At 44.1% G+C, this 15720-nt stretch overlaps 1 protein-coding gene across 1 annotated transcript; it reads left to right on the plus strand.

Annotated features, from left to right (window-relative positions):
* The first annotated feature begins 3651 nt into the window (after window positions 1-3651).
* NDUFA5 (NADH:ubiquinone oxidoreductase subunit A5) lies at window positions 3652-14945 on the plus strand. The gene is made up of 5 exons (XM_044280271.1): window positions 3652-3767; window positions 5514-5558; window positions 7592-7708; window positions 9721-9786; window positions 14794-14945. The coding sequence occupies exons 1-5, from the start codon at window positions 3747-3749 to the stop codon at window positions 14893-14895; spliced, it is 351 nt and encodes a 116-aa protein (XP_044136206.1). The 5' UTR covers window positions 3652-3746; the 3' UTR covers window positions 14896-14945.
* Window positions 14946-15720: the final 775 nt, after the last annotated feature.

Below are 15720 nucleotides of genomic sequence, written 5' to 3' on the forward strand. Positions count from 1 at the left end.
CACAGCGCTCCTTATGCGATTATATACATACGGTAACCATTAACTATTAGAGATACGATTATACAGTGAGCGGGGCCCGTGTAGTAGAATACAGTCACTGCACGGGCCCCGCTGTCATTATAAAAGCAGATGCCGGCCCCTAGCCCGTGTATTGAGGGTCATTCACTACAGGGACACTTATGGAGGGGATCTGTGGATGACACATAGCATAAGATGCTATATATGTGTCACCCACAGATCCCCCATAAGTGTCACCCACAGATCCCCCATAAGTGTCACCCACAGATCCCCCATAAGTGTCACCCACAGATCCCCCATAACAGTGCGTCACCCACAGATCCCCCATAACAGTGCGTCACCCACAGATCCCCCATAACAGTGCGTCACCCACAGATCCCCCATAACAGTGCCATCCACAGATCCCCCATAACAGTGCCATCCACAGATCCCCCATAACAGTGCCACCCACAGACCACAATTAGTTCAAAACCCACCAAAAGCACACCTTTTGGTTCAAAATATTTTTTTTCTTATTTTCCTCCTCAAAAACCTAGGTGCGTCTTATGGGCCGGTGCGTCTTATAGGGCGAAAAATACGGTAACCCTTACAGTTCTGGAATGTGTTGGATAACACTGACAGCATTATGTCAGTGTTATCCAACACATTCCAGAACTGTAAGGGTTACATAGCATCATAAATCAGTATAATGCTATGTGACCCCAGTCAGCGCTTGCAGGTCAAGCTTTCAGAGCTAGTTATTACTTACATTATTACAAAAAACAGTAATAATTGAATGCAGTAACAATAATTTATGATAATAAAGAGTGGACACATAGTCCTACAGATACAACCGGCCCTTTGAGGGTGACCAAACTGCTGATGCGGCCCCCGATGAATTTGAGTTTGACACCCCTGCTTTAAACCCTTGTACAGGGACCTGGACTTCCCTGCAGGGCAGAAACCAGACTGCTACTTCTTAGTCCCAATAAAGTTGGCAGCTGACCTACTGAGGTCAAGGACACTGGTGCAAGCACCAGAGGCTCTAGTCACAGAAAACACACCAAAAGTGCAGGTACAATCTGAACAGTCACTTAAACTGATTATAGTTTTTTTTTGTAAAACTTAACTGTAAGAAACGTGGCTGGATGGCTGAGATGCAGGTCAACCACATCACAATCATAGCAGCAGTCTGGACAGCCACTAATACCGTAAATGCAGATAATTGGCAACACTGAACAGGAGACACTAGGAGAGATTGTGGGTGGGGTAGTGGTGGATGTAGGAATAAGACAGGCAGAAAGACTAGGAGAACTTAAACACGGACTAGAACTGAATCTGAACTGTGAGGTCAGGAGCACAAAGGCACTGGCCCTATAAGAGGACACAGGTGGGCAAGCACATGCCCTAAGGTAGGGTTTCTCAACTCCGGTCCTCAGGATCCACCTACCTGTCAGGATTTGAGAATATCCCACAGAATGAATACCTGTGGTAAGTCCTTATACACTGGCACGAATTATATCACCTGCTCAATAATAAGGAAATCCTAAAAACATGAGTGGTAGGTGGCTCCTGAGGACCGAAGTTGAGAAACCCTGCTCTAAGGGAACAGAGACAGAAGGAACGGAGACAGCAGCTTGCAGAGGAAATTTTCATTTTTTACTCCCAGCCCTCCCAAAGTCATAACTTTTTTTTTTTTCATTCACATAGCAATATGAGGGCTTGTTTTTTGTGGGACAAGATGTACTTTCTAATGGCACCATTTACGGTTCCATACAACGTGGTGGGAAGTGGAAGAAAAAAATTCAAAATGGCGTAGAATAAAAAAACAAAACACTATTCTGTCACAGTTTTATGGGGTTTTTCGTTACAACGTTTACTATGTGGTAAAACTGACTTGTTACTTTTATTCTCCAGGTCATTACGATCACAACGATACCACATATATAGTTTTTCTTGTGTTTTAATACTGAAAATAAATTTAAAACTTCAGAAAACAAATAATTTTTCCATTGCATTGCCAAATTCGGACCCTTTTTTGTAGTAGTTATGTGTACAGTACTGTGTGGGGGCTTATTTTTTACGTGACAATCTGTACTTTTCATATTCTGGGGTGTGTATGTAGGGGCAGCCGAAGCACAGCCGGGAGTGCATACTCCCGGTATTTAACTTCCCAGATGAGGTGGTCGCATTTGACCACAGCATCTGTGGGGTTAAATGTATGCGATCGACATTACCGTGGACCGCATACATTAGTCCTGGGTGCCTGCTGTTACCGCCCAACGTAAATTTACGTCGGTGGTCGGGCATTTAAAAACATTTTTAAATGCCTGACCATTCACTTAAATTTATGAAGGGGTAACGTCGACCATGTTGTTAGTCCAAATTCACAGAAAACAGGCAACACAAGTTGGGGAGGACAACACAGGTAGGCAGGGAGAACAGAAGTACCGTAGTGGAGTACAAAATACCTCCCCAGCAGAAGCAAATACTGCCACCACCACAGTAGTCAACTGAATCTCCATCCTTTGGATTTCAGGAGGACGTCTGCCTCCACTGGCCAGGTGCATAAGTACCTTATGCTATCCAATGCTGATCATTATGTATCCACTAGCGGTTATAAGGACTAGGGCGTTTACAGGCAAACGGTTAATTTTTTTTCTGTGTCTATTCAGTTTTATTGCGGCCCATATGCGGAACCATTCCCTTCAATGGGGGCCACAAAAAAATGGAATGACTCTGTGTGTATTCTGTGTCCATATGTCCGTTCCGCAAAAGAATAGCACATGTTCTATTATTATCCGCATTACGGACAAGGGGCCGGTCCTTCTATAAAATGTGGAACGCACGCGGCCGGTATCAGTGTTTTGCAGACCACAAAACATCCAATGGTCGTGTGTAGGGATGAGCGAATCACATAATACTTTGTTTGAATATGGTACGGAGCGAGCGCTCCGTACAGTATTAGAATGTATTGGCTTCGATGAGCCGAAGTTATTACTTCGCGAAGTCTCACGAGACTTTGCGTAATAACTTCATAAATCAATTTGTACTGTAAAACAACATTTCCTGAACTCGGGTACGGTTCCAAATGGTACCTCATCTCAGCCGATACATTCTAATACTGTACAGAGCTCCGTACAGTATTCAAAGTATTATGCGAATCGACTTCGGATGTTTTATCCAAAGTCAGTTCTCTCCTCCCTAGTCGTCTGCCTAAGCCCTCACTTGGGTGGCCCCCTGGGCATTGGGCCATGGGGTGATTTCCCAGTGGGGTCTATGGCCAGTCTGCAACCTAGGTACATGGGGGGGGGGATTTATCAAACCTGGTGTAAAGGAAAACTGGTTTAGTTGTCCATAGCAACCAATCAGATTTTACCTTTCATTTTCCAAAGGAGCTCTGGAAAATGAAAGGTGGAATCTGATTGGTTGCTATGAGCAACTAAGCTACATTTGATAAATCTCCCCTTCTATGTACTACCTTGTCAGTATCCAATCAGTGGAAATTGGACGCTTGACAGCTAGGGTAAACGTGCCCACGTCCTCTCTACAGTTATTTGTTTTTATAAATCTACTGGATCGGGCAAACATTACCCAGAGCCTGAGCACCGGCCACACTGGAAGATACGCAGTGGGGCGCAGAATCCGGAAGTAGGCACGTGATCGTTCTATTACTCGGGGATCGCTTGGCTGGGTCTAGAGCGGTGTGAACTACGCTCTTGCTACCCATAGTGCAGCGCGAAGCAGACATGGCTGGCGTACTGAAGAAGGTGAGACAGAGGAGGTCACAGGGACAGTGTGGAGCTGTGTGTGCCTGTGCATGGACGTCTGTCCTTACCCCCCATGCCGCAGCCCTGTCGCTGTGTGCTCTATGCATGCAGCTGCACATATATGTAACGTGTGAATGATACACACATACCTACATCTACCCGCAGACCTCCATGTCAGTGTCACATTGATGAGCTGTTCCAGTCGTATCTGTACCCGAGAAAGCTGAGTGACTGTCAGTAATGTTTAATAGAGCTGTCACCCAGCTTTCCTAGAGCCCTGCAATCTGTATGTATTACCATGCAGGTGTGTGGATGTGCTGGAGGGCTAGGGCTGGACTGATTGCCCTCTACATGGGGGACATCTTACAATTGAAGTGATTTGCTCGCAAAAATACACCAATAGCATGTATTTTATCAGAATGGTTCATGGGGTTGACCCATCTGGGATGGCCTCTCGTTACGATAGGTCATAAATGTCAGATAAGTGCTGGTCTCGCCTCGGGGACCCGCTTCTATCTTCAGAATAGGCCCCTGAAGTGAATGGAGAACAGCCACCTCAGTTTGCCGCTGTTGGAGTGCCATAGAGGTGAATGGAAAGGGGAGCGCACCGTGCAATCGTGACCACCATTCACAGCTATGGGATATAGATATATTTTATTTACGTGACTGCGGCTCAGCTGGCCTTGAACTCACTACATCATATTTGTGTGAAGGTTCTCATTCATCCAGGTCATGGTATATCAGTAATAATAGTCATCTGACTGACTTTCTCAATTAGGATCACCTGTAAAAGGAATCTCTAGCATTAAATACTAGTATTTAATGCCAGAGATTTCTTGAAGCCATTCTAATTGAGAAAGTCAATTACTTGTTCAGTATAGTGGACAGCTCCTGCCGTTTCAGTCTGGACTAATTATGTTACATCTTTGTGCAGTAAATAACAGCCTGCAATCTACCAGCAGATTTGTGAGGTTATCTGAGAGTTCTGTGGTGCTGAGCTGTGCCATGGCCACATGACAGATGAATGTGACGTCACTGGCCTAGGGAAAGCTGGGAGAAGGCTGCAGCGCTACTGCCAGCGCCGCTGACTTCTCAAACAGCTGATTGGCGGGGGTCCCGGGTGTTGGACCTCCACCGATCAGATACTGATGACCTATCAGAGGATTGGTCATCAGTATTAAAATCTCAGAAAACCACTTCACCAACATTTTATACCTATATAGCCCTGTAACTGGACCACTAGGACTTGTAAAGGGGGTTATTGGTATATGTGAGGTAACTGCTATCTAACTACTATATACTCTATTGTATCAGCTGCAGTGTAAACCCAGGGTCTTACAATAAAGGATATACTATACTCTGTGACTGGTATATGGAATTGCTACATGTACATCTGAGTTCACATCAGTGTTCAGTCTTTCCGTTCTCCTGCTCTGTTATATGGAGTCTATGGAGCCTATGGGCCCCATAGACTATAATGGGGTCCGTTAGGTTTACCCATAGACTATAATGGGGTCCGTTAGGTTTCTGCTCAGAGGAAGATTTTTGAAGACTTATAACAGAGCAGAAGAACGGAAAGGCTGAACACTGATGTGAACCCAGCCAAACGGGTAGTCCTCTTCTAAAGTGTGTTACCATCCATTTGTACTCAGGCCACCATTGTATGTAGAGGGCTTGTCACTTTTATTGAAGGTATTCTGGGATCTTTGTGTGATCTTTTCTGAAGCGTGTGCTGCTTTCTTTCAGACCACTGGCTTAGTTGGATTGGCTGTTGCCCAAAATCCTCATGAAGTAAGTTAATTTTGAAAGTATTGCTTCAAATGTATTAGTATGTTGCAAAAAAGTACTTGATTAGAAGTAAATCTCCAAAAATAAAGATCTTAAAGGGTTTGTCCAGCCTTGGAGCAGACAACCACCAGTGACCTCCCCTGTCCCCCTGAACTTAAAAAAACAAACCAAAAAAAAAAAACATTCACCTATATGTAGTTTCACCACTGCATCATTCCTGGCCGCTTCCAGTCCCCACATAGACCACTGCAGCCAGTCACAGGCCTCAGCAGTCACAGCACCTTGAACAATACATCACTGCTGAGATGTAGCATTCAAGCTGTTGAGGCCTGTGATTGGCCACAGCAGCCACGGGACCATATTGCTTCCTGGTCCTGTGGGGAGCGGAAGCGGATGGGAACAGAGTAACATCAGGATCATGAAAAGGCGAGTGGCTTTTGTATGTTTAGGAGACTTGAGAGGACCCCAGGGTTGTCAGCTCCAGGGCTACCTTGGGCGATTTTAGTTTTTTTTACTCCCTGCCTTCTTGGAAGCATAACTTTTTTTCTTTTTTTGTTCACACAGCAGTATGAGGGCTTGTTTTGTATGTTCTAATGGCACCATTCAATATTGTACAGGATGTAGGGGGAAGCTGGAAAAAAGGGGGGTGATTTGAGTTTTTTTAATTTATTTTTTTACCCTATGTGACTATTATATGCAATCATTATATTGCAATTTGTATAAAGTAATGGAATTGTATCCATTACGATATAGAAAGATCTAATTGGAACCTTTACACACTCTGTGTTTTTGCTTGAAGTAGGGTTCCCACCCCAATTGTAAATGATGCAACAAACTTCAGCATAAATTTGTAATTAGATGGTTGTATTTATTTGATTCCAGGTTACTACGGCTATACAGTATGTAACGTTTCGGCCCAATGGCCTTCTTCAGACTAATGCTGCTTTAAGAAGAAAAGATAAGGTAGGCGCAGTGTGATGTGCGGCTGTGTTGATGAGCGCCTATGGGCCGAAACGTTACATACTGTATAGCCGCAGTAACTTGGAATCAAATAAATACAACCATCTAATTACAGATTTATGCTGGTTTGTTGCATCAATATAGAAAGATCAGTATATTTCAGTGCAGTGCTGCCCCCTGCAGGCCTACATTGGAATATACCTATGAAAGGCATCAGAGCCTTAGCAGGCCCTGGTCTTTTACAGGCAATGAATAGCTCCCCTGGTCGCTGCGTGGGGGAGCTGTTCCAGACCCAGAAGCTCAGCGTTTCCGGGTTTTGCACACTCAGTATCTGTGGCCACATTTGATCATGGAATTTGAGGGGTTAAATGTCTGCGATCAGCACTTTCACCAGTTGCAGACATTAGCCCCGATTGTCTGCAGTGTGAAACATAGCCAGCTCCTTTCTGGAGCCGGTGCGACATGTGATGGAATAGTACGTCACATGTCAGGAAAGGGTTAAAAGGGCCGATCAGCCAGCTATTTAAAAAAAAATTGCTTAGACTACTTTCACACTTGCGTTTTGTGTGGATCCGTCATGGACAGATCTGTTCAGATAATACAACCGCATGCATCCGCTCAGTTTCATCAGACGGACCCCAAAACGCTGCAAGCAGCGTTTTGGTGTCCGCCTCCAAAGCTGAATGGAGACGGAACAGTGCCAAACCGATGCATTCTGAGCGGATCCTTATCCATTCAGAATGCATTAGGGCAAAACTGATCCGTTCTGGACCGCTTGTGAGAGCCCTGAACGGATCTCACAAACTGAAAGCCAAAACGCCAGTGTGAAAGTAGACTTAGACTGCTATACCAAAAAGTCAGGCTCACTTAACCCATGCCTATCCTGTGATGTGTTGAGACAATTGTGTGACAACTGTGGCCAGTCATTGGCAGGAGAGGTGATGGGTCACATCACCACTGGAACAGGAAGAACAGAGCTGGGTGGGGGCCAAATGCATATTGTTTTTTTGCCAATATTTTCCATACAAAATGCGTAACTGTGGTCACCTATTCATTCTGTTCTTTTCCATGGACAGCGCTTGAGAATATTATATACAAAAATTCTTGCTGCGCTGCAGACCATTCCAACGGATGCCGCCTACCGGAAATATACAGAACAAATTGTAAAAGACAGATTTAATGCCGTAAAAGCGGTAAGTAATGTTGGCATTAGCGATCTGTATATTAGCTTTCTCCTTCCTCATTCAGATTCCAGTGACTACTCTGAATCCTACACACTAGCATCACTTCAGTCATCTCTCACAGATTGAACTAGGTTTCAGTACACAGGACAGATTGATTTGTACTACGTGTAGTGAATTTGCAGCACAATAATCACGTTTTACACGTAGATTTTGAAGCGGATTCATCTTGGATTTCACCCCTGTATGTAGTAAGGGGCCATAAACAGAAATTTGCATGCTGTGGATTTTAAACTCCGCACTGCATGTCATTTTCCACATGGAAAGTCTGCAGCGTGTGGATGAGGTTTGTAATGGTACCGAAATCTGCAGGTAAAACACGCATACGCGGACTCACCCGTAAGGTAAGTTCAGACATTGTGGAAAATTCTGCGACAAGTCTTGCTGTGGATTCTGCATATTTGCTACGGCATTCACATTCAAGAGAACAACTTTGGGATGGATGGAAGCATTATGCCTCATTCACATGTCAGTGATTGAGGACTGGAGCCTACACAGACATAAGGTATAGAGCCGCACCTGGTTTTGGCTCACAATCACTGACCGAACACTGACATGTGAATAAGGCCTCACTAGAATGGGCCCCTGGTCTGCATGGAACATCTGTTTGACCCCAGTTTGGTGCTCCTGCTTAAATAAAACTTGTGCTGTGATTTCCTGAAAGGCACCACAATAATAATAATCCTAATCTACATGTATATAGTGCCAGCATATTCTGCAGCACTTTACAATTCAGAGGGTACATGCACAGGGTAACAAACTAATCAACAGTTCAGCCAGTTGGAGTCAAGGTCCTGCTCATGAGAGCATCCACTTATCACATGGCTCTGGATTAAAATTATGCCATATTAAGCGTCATTCACACATCTGTATAATAGGTCCGCCTCTGTTCTGCGGAACGGGCGCGGACCCATTCATTCTCTATGGGGACGGAATGGATGCGGACAGCACACTATGTGCTCTCCGCATCCACATTTCCGGAGCGCGCCCCCGATCTTCCGGTCCGCGGCTCCGGAAAAAAATAGAGCATGGCCTATTCTTGTCCGCACTTGTCCGGCAGTTCTATGGGGGGGCCGGCCGGGTGTATTGAGGATCCGAAATGCACTACGGACGTCTGAATGGACCCTTAGTATGGTAAAGTGGTGGAAACTGGGAAAAACTCCCCAAGTTCATAGGCGCTCGGCAGGAAACAGTATATTTAAATGAACTGCCAGAAAAGCAAAGTGATGCATTTTTGAGGCTGCATTCACATGGCTGTGTGTGGTTTGTGGAAATGCTGTCTGTGTGAGGCCACCTACTGTAGACCTACTGTCCCGAATTAGAAAGATGCTGTAATAACTGGACCGTAGGGCCACTGTTGGCCTGGAACTCCCATGAGCTGTGGTCTGTCCCAGATGTGCGGCCATTTCACATGGATGCAGCCCTCCTTTGCCTCACTGTGTTAGGCCTAACTCGGGGCCTAAGGGGGAGATGCACATCACCGTCTGTCCTTATTCCTTGTACAGCCTCTTCAGGCTCTGTGCCAGGTATAACACAGTGCATTAGTCTTTCCTAGAAAGTTACTTCTGTCCTGGTGACACTTTCAGGTCAAACAGCCAGTCCTGTGCTGTAGACCATCGCCCACAATATGTGCAGACTAGCTACATGTATCTGTATCACTCCCGTATTCATCTTTATTGACAGTGACATTTTAGGTTAAATAGTTAGAGCAATTATCATGCTTACAAGTTGTAAGGACAAATGTTGACCTCTGGCCTGATGGCAGCACCATATTGTGCCACTTGTCACAACCAGGATGTCCAATATAATTTCACATAAAGAGACAGGAGCATTGCAACCGTCATCTGGCACCACAACATGGACCTCATGGCAACATCGTTGGTCAAGGATGAGGTTGACAAGAAGCTGTTGCTCCTGCGTTGTTTCCACAGAAGCAGTAACTTTTTCTGATGTTTATTATGTAGGAAAGCAATGTTGAGAAACTGGAGGAGAAGATTAACTGTGGCCAAATAGAAGAAGTCATTGTACAGGTAAAACAAAATATGAATTTATGTTCCTTTCCTTACACTGTGTTAGGCTACGTTCACACTCGCGGTAGCCTTTTCCAGCCGCCTGCCAGATCCGTGCTACCGCAAGTCCACCATGCTGGCGGAAGTCTGCACTATAATGGGGGCAGGCTGCAGCATGGCAAGCATGGCGAGAGGCTGGACAAAAACCACAGCATACTGCATGTTTGCCGTGCTGCGGCCGGACTTCCGCCAGCACGGTGGACTTGCTGTAGCACGGATCCAGCAGGTAACAGCCTGCCGGAAAAAAATTCTGCTATTGTGAAAGTAGGCTTAACCATCCTGGCAGTGGAGTAGCTAAATGCCATCAAATAGCATTGGTGGTGTCAAACAGGTCTGAAGGCTACAGTGTCAAACTTTATTGCTTATTTACAGTAGTTGTCTGGTTTGAAAAATCCCTTTACAAAATAATAGGTCCTCTGAAGATGAGCTGGTCATCTGGGAGTGCCCCTGTGATCCTTGGGCAATGTGACTAGTGAATCCTCACATTTTTCTCAGCAATGCGGGCACATATGACCATGGAACCAACACCGATGTCTTCAGCTGCCAACTGCACATGTAACAGGTCAGCCAGGTTCATAAGTGCAAATCTGCTGACAGATGCCCTTTAATTTATATACCGAATTCTAGCTAAGGTTCCTTGCAGACAAGCGTGTCTGGATTATGTCCAGATGCGCTGCGGATACGTTCAGTGAAAGCTGCGCGATTTCGCAAACAAAGCTATTCAGTTTTGTTTGCGATTGCGTTCAGTTGTTCAGTTTTTATTGCACGGGTGCAATACGGTTTACAAACAACATCTTGGCAACCATCCGTGAAAATCGCATCTGCACTTGCTTGCTCATGTACACAGACCCATTGACATGAATGGGTCCGGATTCCGTGCGGGTGCAATGCGTTCACATCACGCAATGCACCCGCGTGGAATTCTCGCTCGTGTGAAAGGGGCCTAATGATGCATTTTAATAACACTTTATGCATAGAGACAGAGTTGTGGTTTGCAAGTTTTGTTTTATTAGAAATTAAGGCCTACAGGAACCAAGACTCCCAAAGCATTAATTGCATGGCACATAGAGACACATGAACTTATCCACCATAGGCCACTTTCTGCCGAGGGTATTGAAATCCGTCAGTATTCTGGCTCAGGATCCTAATGATATACCATCAGTATTGTCATCAGGATTTCCATGTGTATTTCTTCCTTCCTTCATTATTTATGCACTGCACAGACTGTAATGTGTGTATTCGGAAACAAATCCACACATAACTCAGACATGCTGCGGATTTCAAATACTAACGGAAAATTTCCGCCCATATGAATAGCTCCGTTCATTAACATTAGCAGCGGATTCCGGAACATAAAATCCAGCCTATGTACGCATTTCAAATATGCTTGTCTGAAAGCGGCCATGCACAATAAAAAAATTCAGACCCCTAAATACAGCTTAAAGGGGTTTTCAGAGAATCTGATATTGGTGACCTGTCTTCAGGATAGGTCATCAACATCAGATCTATGGGAGACCGGCACCCCTGCTGATCAGCTGTTTGAGGAGGCGGTGGCACTCCAGTGATCACCATGGCCTCCTTGCAGCTTACCATGTGCAGCGCCATTTACTGGAAAGTGGAAAATGCTGATCGGTGGTGGCCCTGGGTGTCAGACCCCCACCGATCTGATATCAATTACATCTTGAGGATTGTTGAGAATCTCGGAAAAAACTTTTTAATTCCTTTAAAAAACAAACAAAAAACGTTTAATTCTTCATGAATGTATTTCACGTATACTGGCCATCGGGATCTAAAAACCGTACAAAAATTTCATGAATAAAAAAGCAAAACAGTGCCACAACATGACAATATACATTACAACAGATCACAATAAAACTAGTAAGGGAAGAAAGGGATGCAAATGAGCTCTTTACTAGCTCTGCCTTTAATGCCACCAGATGTAAGGCAGCTATCCTATAAGTCAATGGTCCACCCTTTAAATAGGCCTTGAGACATGACTTGGATAATAAATAAGCCAGCATCTCATCTGCAGACAGCTATTTCAGGGTGATTGCCCCTCATCAGTGTAGAGCAGAGAGTACTGGCTTAACTGGGATCCTCTCCCTCCATCATTGTGTGGCCACTTATGCTTTATTCGCTTCATGTTCTCCGATAGGGACTGATACTAAGCTGCGCAGCTTGATATCGAATAGACGCCAATCTCGGTATCTTATTGAACCAAGTATCAAAAAAAGTATTGAGACTTTGATACCCGATGCAAACCTAGTTCCTTTAGGATTTCACATCTGATTGGTATATTGAATAGGTTGTAATGCACATTATGTTTTGCTACTTTATTTGGATTCACTATTCATTGCATATTGTCTGCTTAATTCCTCTATATAGTGGTCCAGCTTAGATAGAATACTTCTATGTATATTTTTGCACCCCAGGTTATCGGACTGCCACCATCCTTTAATTTGTTTTTTAGCTTGAGGTGGCAAGAATATATGCAATAAATGAAAGGGGTTGCCCAGGCTTTTAGTATTGATGACCTATCCTCAGGATAGGTTTTATACCAAACTTTGTGGCTACCTGCCTCTTTGTGCTGTAGATAGGGTTCCCAGCCCCGTCGTCATCAAAATCATAAATCGCAGAAGAAGGTTTCTTTCATAGATTTTATTTGCAATAGAATGCGGCGTAAATGTGCGAACATTTTCGGCCGTATCTGGCCTTCGTCAGGCACTACTAAAGTTATAATATAATATGTTTTACTAAAAATATCATTACATCCTTGTATATCAATACATATCCATGATATATTTCTATATAACAAAAATCACCTTCTTCTGATTATCCAGTCATTTTCGTATCTGGTACAATTGTAGAATATCTATTTGTTTATTAAGGAATGGGATATATTTCACAGTTCATAAACGCACTTTATATCTGGTCAAGTTACAGGGTATCATGTTCACTGATATTAAATCTAATAGTACTCTCAGACATATTGTGAGCCATTCGATCAATTTGGTTGTATATCACAGATGTATAGCAAGATTCATGAATTTTGGAGTAACCAGCATAATAATAATCTTCCTGAACAATGATCTTCCTTAAAAAATAGAGTTAAAGGATAACTGTCACACTTAGACCCTAATTTCAATTTTCATATATGTAGTTGCTAATAACATGATATTCCAGAATCAGTTACTATTAGACTGACTTACCCCGTATTCAATAAGATTCAGCCCTTAGGAACCAGTCTGCCTAAAACTGCAATTACACTATTCAGTTAAGATGGCCGCCACTGCCCTCACCCTGAGGCTAATCCCGCCTGCCCTCACTAGCCAGTAACAATAGCCCCCCAAAAGTTTGAGTAACCAGAGCCCTCCACCCCTAAAGGGTTAATCTCCTGCAGCACAAAGGGGTCCTCTTACCACATGTTGCTATCATTTATACACTGAGCAGACGGCAGATCTCCCTTCCCTGGTCTGCGCTGCACCAACACTGCATACTCCAGCTCTGCTGAGTGAGGGAGCGTCTGCCAAGCGCAGGGACAGGGAGAAGTGCACACAGCCCAGGCACTGTTATCAGCTGCTGGGGAGGACCTGGCTTTAATCATTTACTTACAGTCCCTGGCTGTCAGTAATCTGACCTTGCAGGCTGCATGCTTCTGCGTGCTCCGTCCTTCAACACATAGACGGACCATGCCTAGCAACCTGATTTTAAGCACAGGTAAAAGTAGGCAGTACAGGGAATAAAACTGTGGAATTAAGGGGTAATTGAGTACACAGTGAAAAGTTGAAATGGGGCCACCAAGGAGATATCACCACAATCCAATACTCCCCAAAAAATAATAATACGACAGTTATCTTTTAATAGTATGGCTAATAGATGCTTACCTGTGCCGCTGGAGTTAGAGGTGAAGGAGATGCATATAGGCTGCAGGAATGGGGGGCCTACGGCCGCCGAGATGTGCAATGGTGCATAGACGCCAGGCCGGTTTCTGCTCTTTTGAAGGAGCCGTGGGACCGGCATGCAGTGGGGTGGTAGGCAGAACATGCAGGCAAGCTTGCGCTCCAAAGAGAGGAAGTGAAGGTAAGTGGAACGCACCGCTCGTATCGTGGTGCGTTCCACCGGCCGGAAAGAGGTAGCTCACCAGAAGTAGGTCGAGCTTGCGTTCCACTGAGAGGAAGTGAATATCAGTGGAATGCACTGCATGTATCGCAGTGCGTTCCAAGAAGAGGAAACGATTAGAGTTGGCTAATGTGACAGAAAAAAAATTAACAGAGGTGCCAGTGAGCAGACTTATAGATATAAGGCTACTTTCACACTGCCGTTTCAGGGTCCGCCTGTGAGATCCGTTTGAAGGCTCTCACAAGCGGCCCCAAACGGATCAGTTTGGCCCCAATGCATTCTGAATGGATGCAGATCCGTTCAGAATGCATCAGTTTGGCTCCGTTCCGCCTCCATTCCGCTCTGTAGGCGGACACCAAAACGCTGCTTTGGTCATGAGGAAGGATCTGTAATTTATATTGATCCGAAACGCGTAGATGAAATGAGCCTGATGTTTGGTTTTAAGCACTTTTCCTAATAAAATACGCACTACGAGGTGAAGCTGGACAATCTACTTTTTTTGCTACTTCCCAGCCTTGGTTCCGGTCCTGTGTCCGTGCTCCTCGGTGGTGTATGGTGAGGTGAGCTCCAACTTGGTGTTTTCACATTAATATCAGATCGGTAGGGATCCAACACCTAGAGCCCCCAGCAATCAGGTGTTCAGGCAGCTGCTAGAGGCTACAGTGGCCAGAGCCAGAAGAACTGCACCTCAACTTCCATTCAGACAAAATTCTGGATGAAGTATCAAATTAGAAATAATCTGATCACTTGTCCATGGAGGAATTTCACTAATAACATATTCATGAATTGCTGGTATGTATGTATGTAAATATGAAATGTAGATTATTAATAATGTTTAATCCATAACAGGCAGAAAATGAACTGTATCTGGCAAGAAAAATGGCAGAGTGGAAGCCTTGGGAGCCCCTTATTGAAGAACCTCCTGCAAATCAGTGGAAATGGCCAATCTAGGAACTCTGTTACCTGTACATATTTGTGTATACATTGGGGAGAGGAGACATTATGTCTTCGGAATTCAAAATAAAAAATAAAAAAAATCTTTTTTGTTCATTTTTATGTTATTTTTAAATTCTATTTTTGTATTTATGTTTGTGTTTTTGTGTTTTGTGACATGCACAGGCTTAAAAAAGAACTCCCACAAAAAAAATGTATTCTCTGACCTGCTATAAAGGTACATGATGTCATCTGTAGTGAATGTAATCTGACCAGTGGCTGTAGTTGTGAGCTATCCCCTCCCTCTGCTTCTCATGTGACCAGCAATCAGACTCTCCAACTGACACAGCATCTTCTGTGTGGACAGGAAGTCAGTTTCTCTATGTATTCCTCAATGTCTCATAGGAATGAATGGAGAAGTGACTTCCTGTCCTGTGTCAGCTGGAGATCAGAGAGTTGATCACATGACAGAGCTACAATTAGAAGAGAGGGGAAAGCTCACAAATATAGTCACTGATGAGGAGATTACATTCACTACAGATTACATCTTGCACCTTTCTAATAGGTCAGAGAATACATTTTTTTTTGCAGGAGTTCTACTCTAAAGAGATCTGTAGGATGTTATAGAGCAGAAGGAGCTGAGCAGATTGATATATATGCTTTAGTGGGAAAATATTCAATAAAACCTGTAATTTGTACATTTTAAATATCAGCTTTTTCTGAGCTCAGTTGTGCACAGGGGAGGTCTTATCAATGACTGACAGCTATATATACACATTTACACAGAGAATGCTATCAATCATTGATAATACCTCCCCATGTACAACTATCAGTGACTGACAG

The sequence above is a fragment of the Bufo gargarizans genome, chromosome 2, assembly GCF_014858855.1.
Source record: "Bufo gargarizans isolate SCDJY-AF-19 chromosome 2, ASM1485885v1, whole genome shotgun sequence".
In the NCBI taxonomy this organism is placed as follows: Eukaryota; Metazoa; Chordata; class Amphibia; order Anura; family Bufonidae; genus Bufo; species Bufo gargarizans.

Excerpts from the sequence above, each read along its gene's own strand:
- NDUFA5 (XM_044280271.1), top strand. The coding sequence starts at position 3,747 with ATGGCTGGCGTACTGAAGAAG. Across the intron at positions 3,768-5,513 it reads TGGCTGGCGTACTGAAGAAG|ACCACTGGCTTAGTTGGATT; the intron begins GTGAGACAGAGG and ends GCTTTCTTTCAG. Across the intron at positions 5,559-7,591 it reads TTGCCCAAAATCCTCATGAA|CGCTTGAGAATATTATATAC; the intron begins GTAAGTTAATTT and ends TTCCATGGACAG.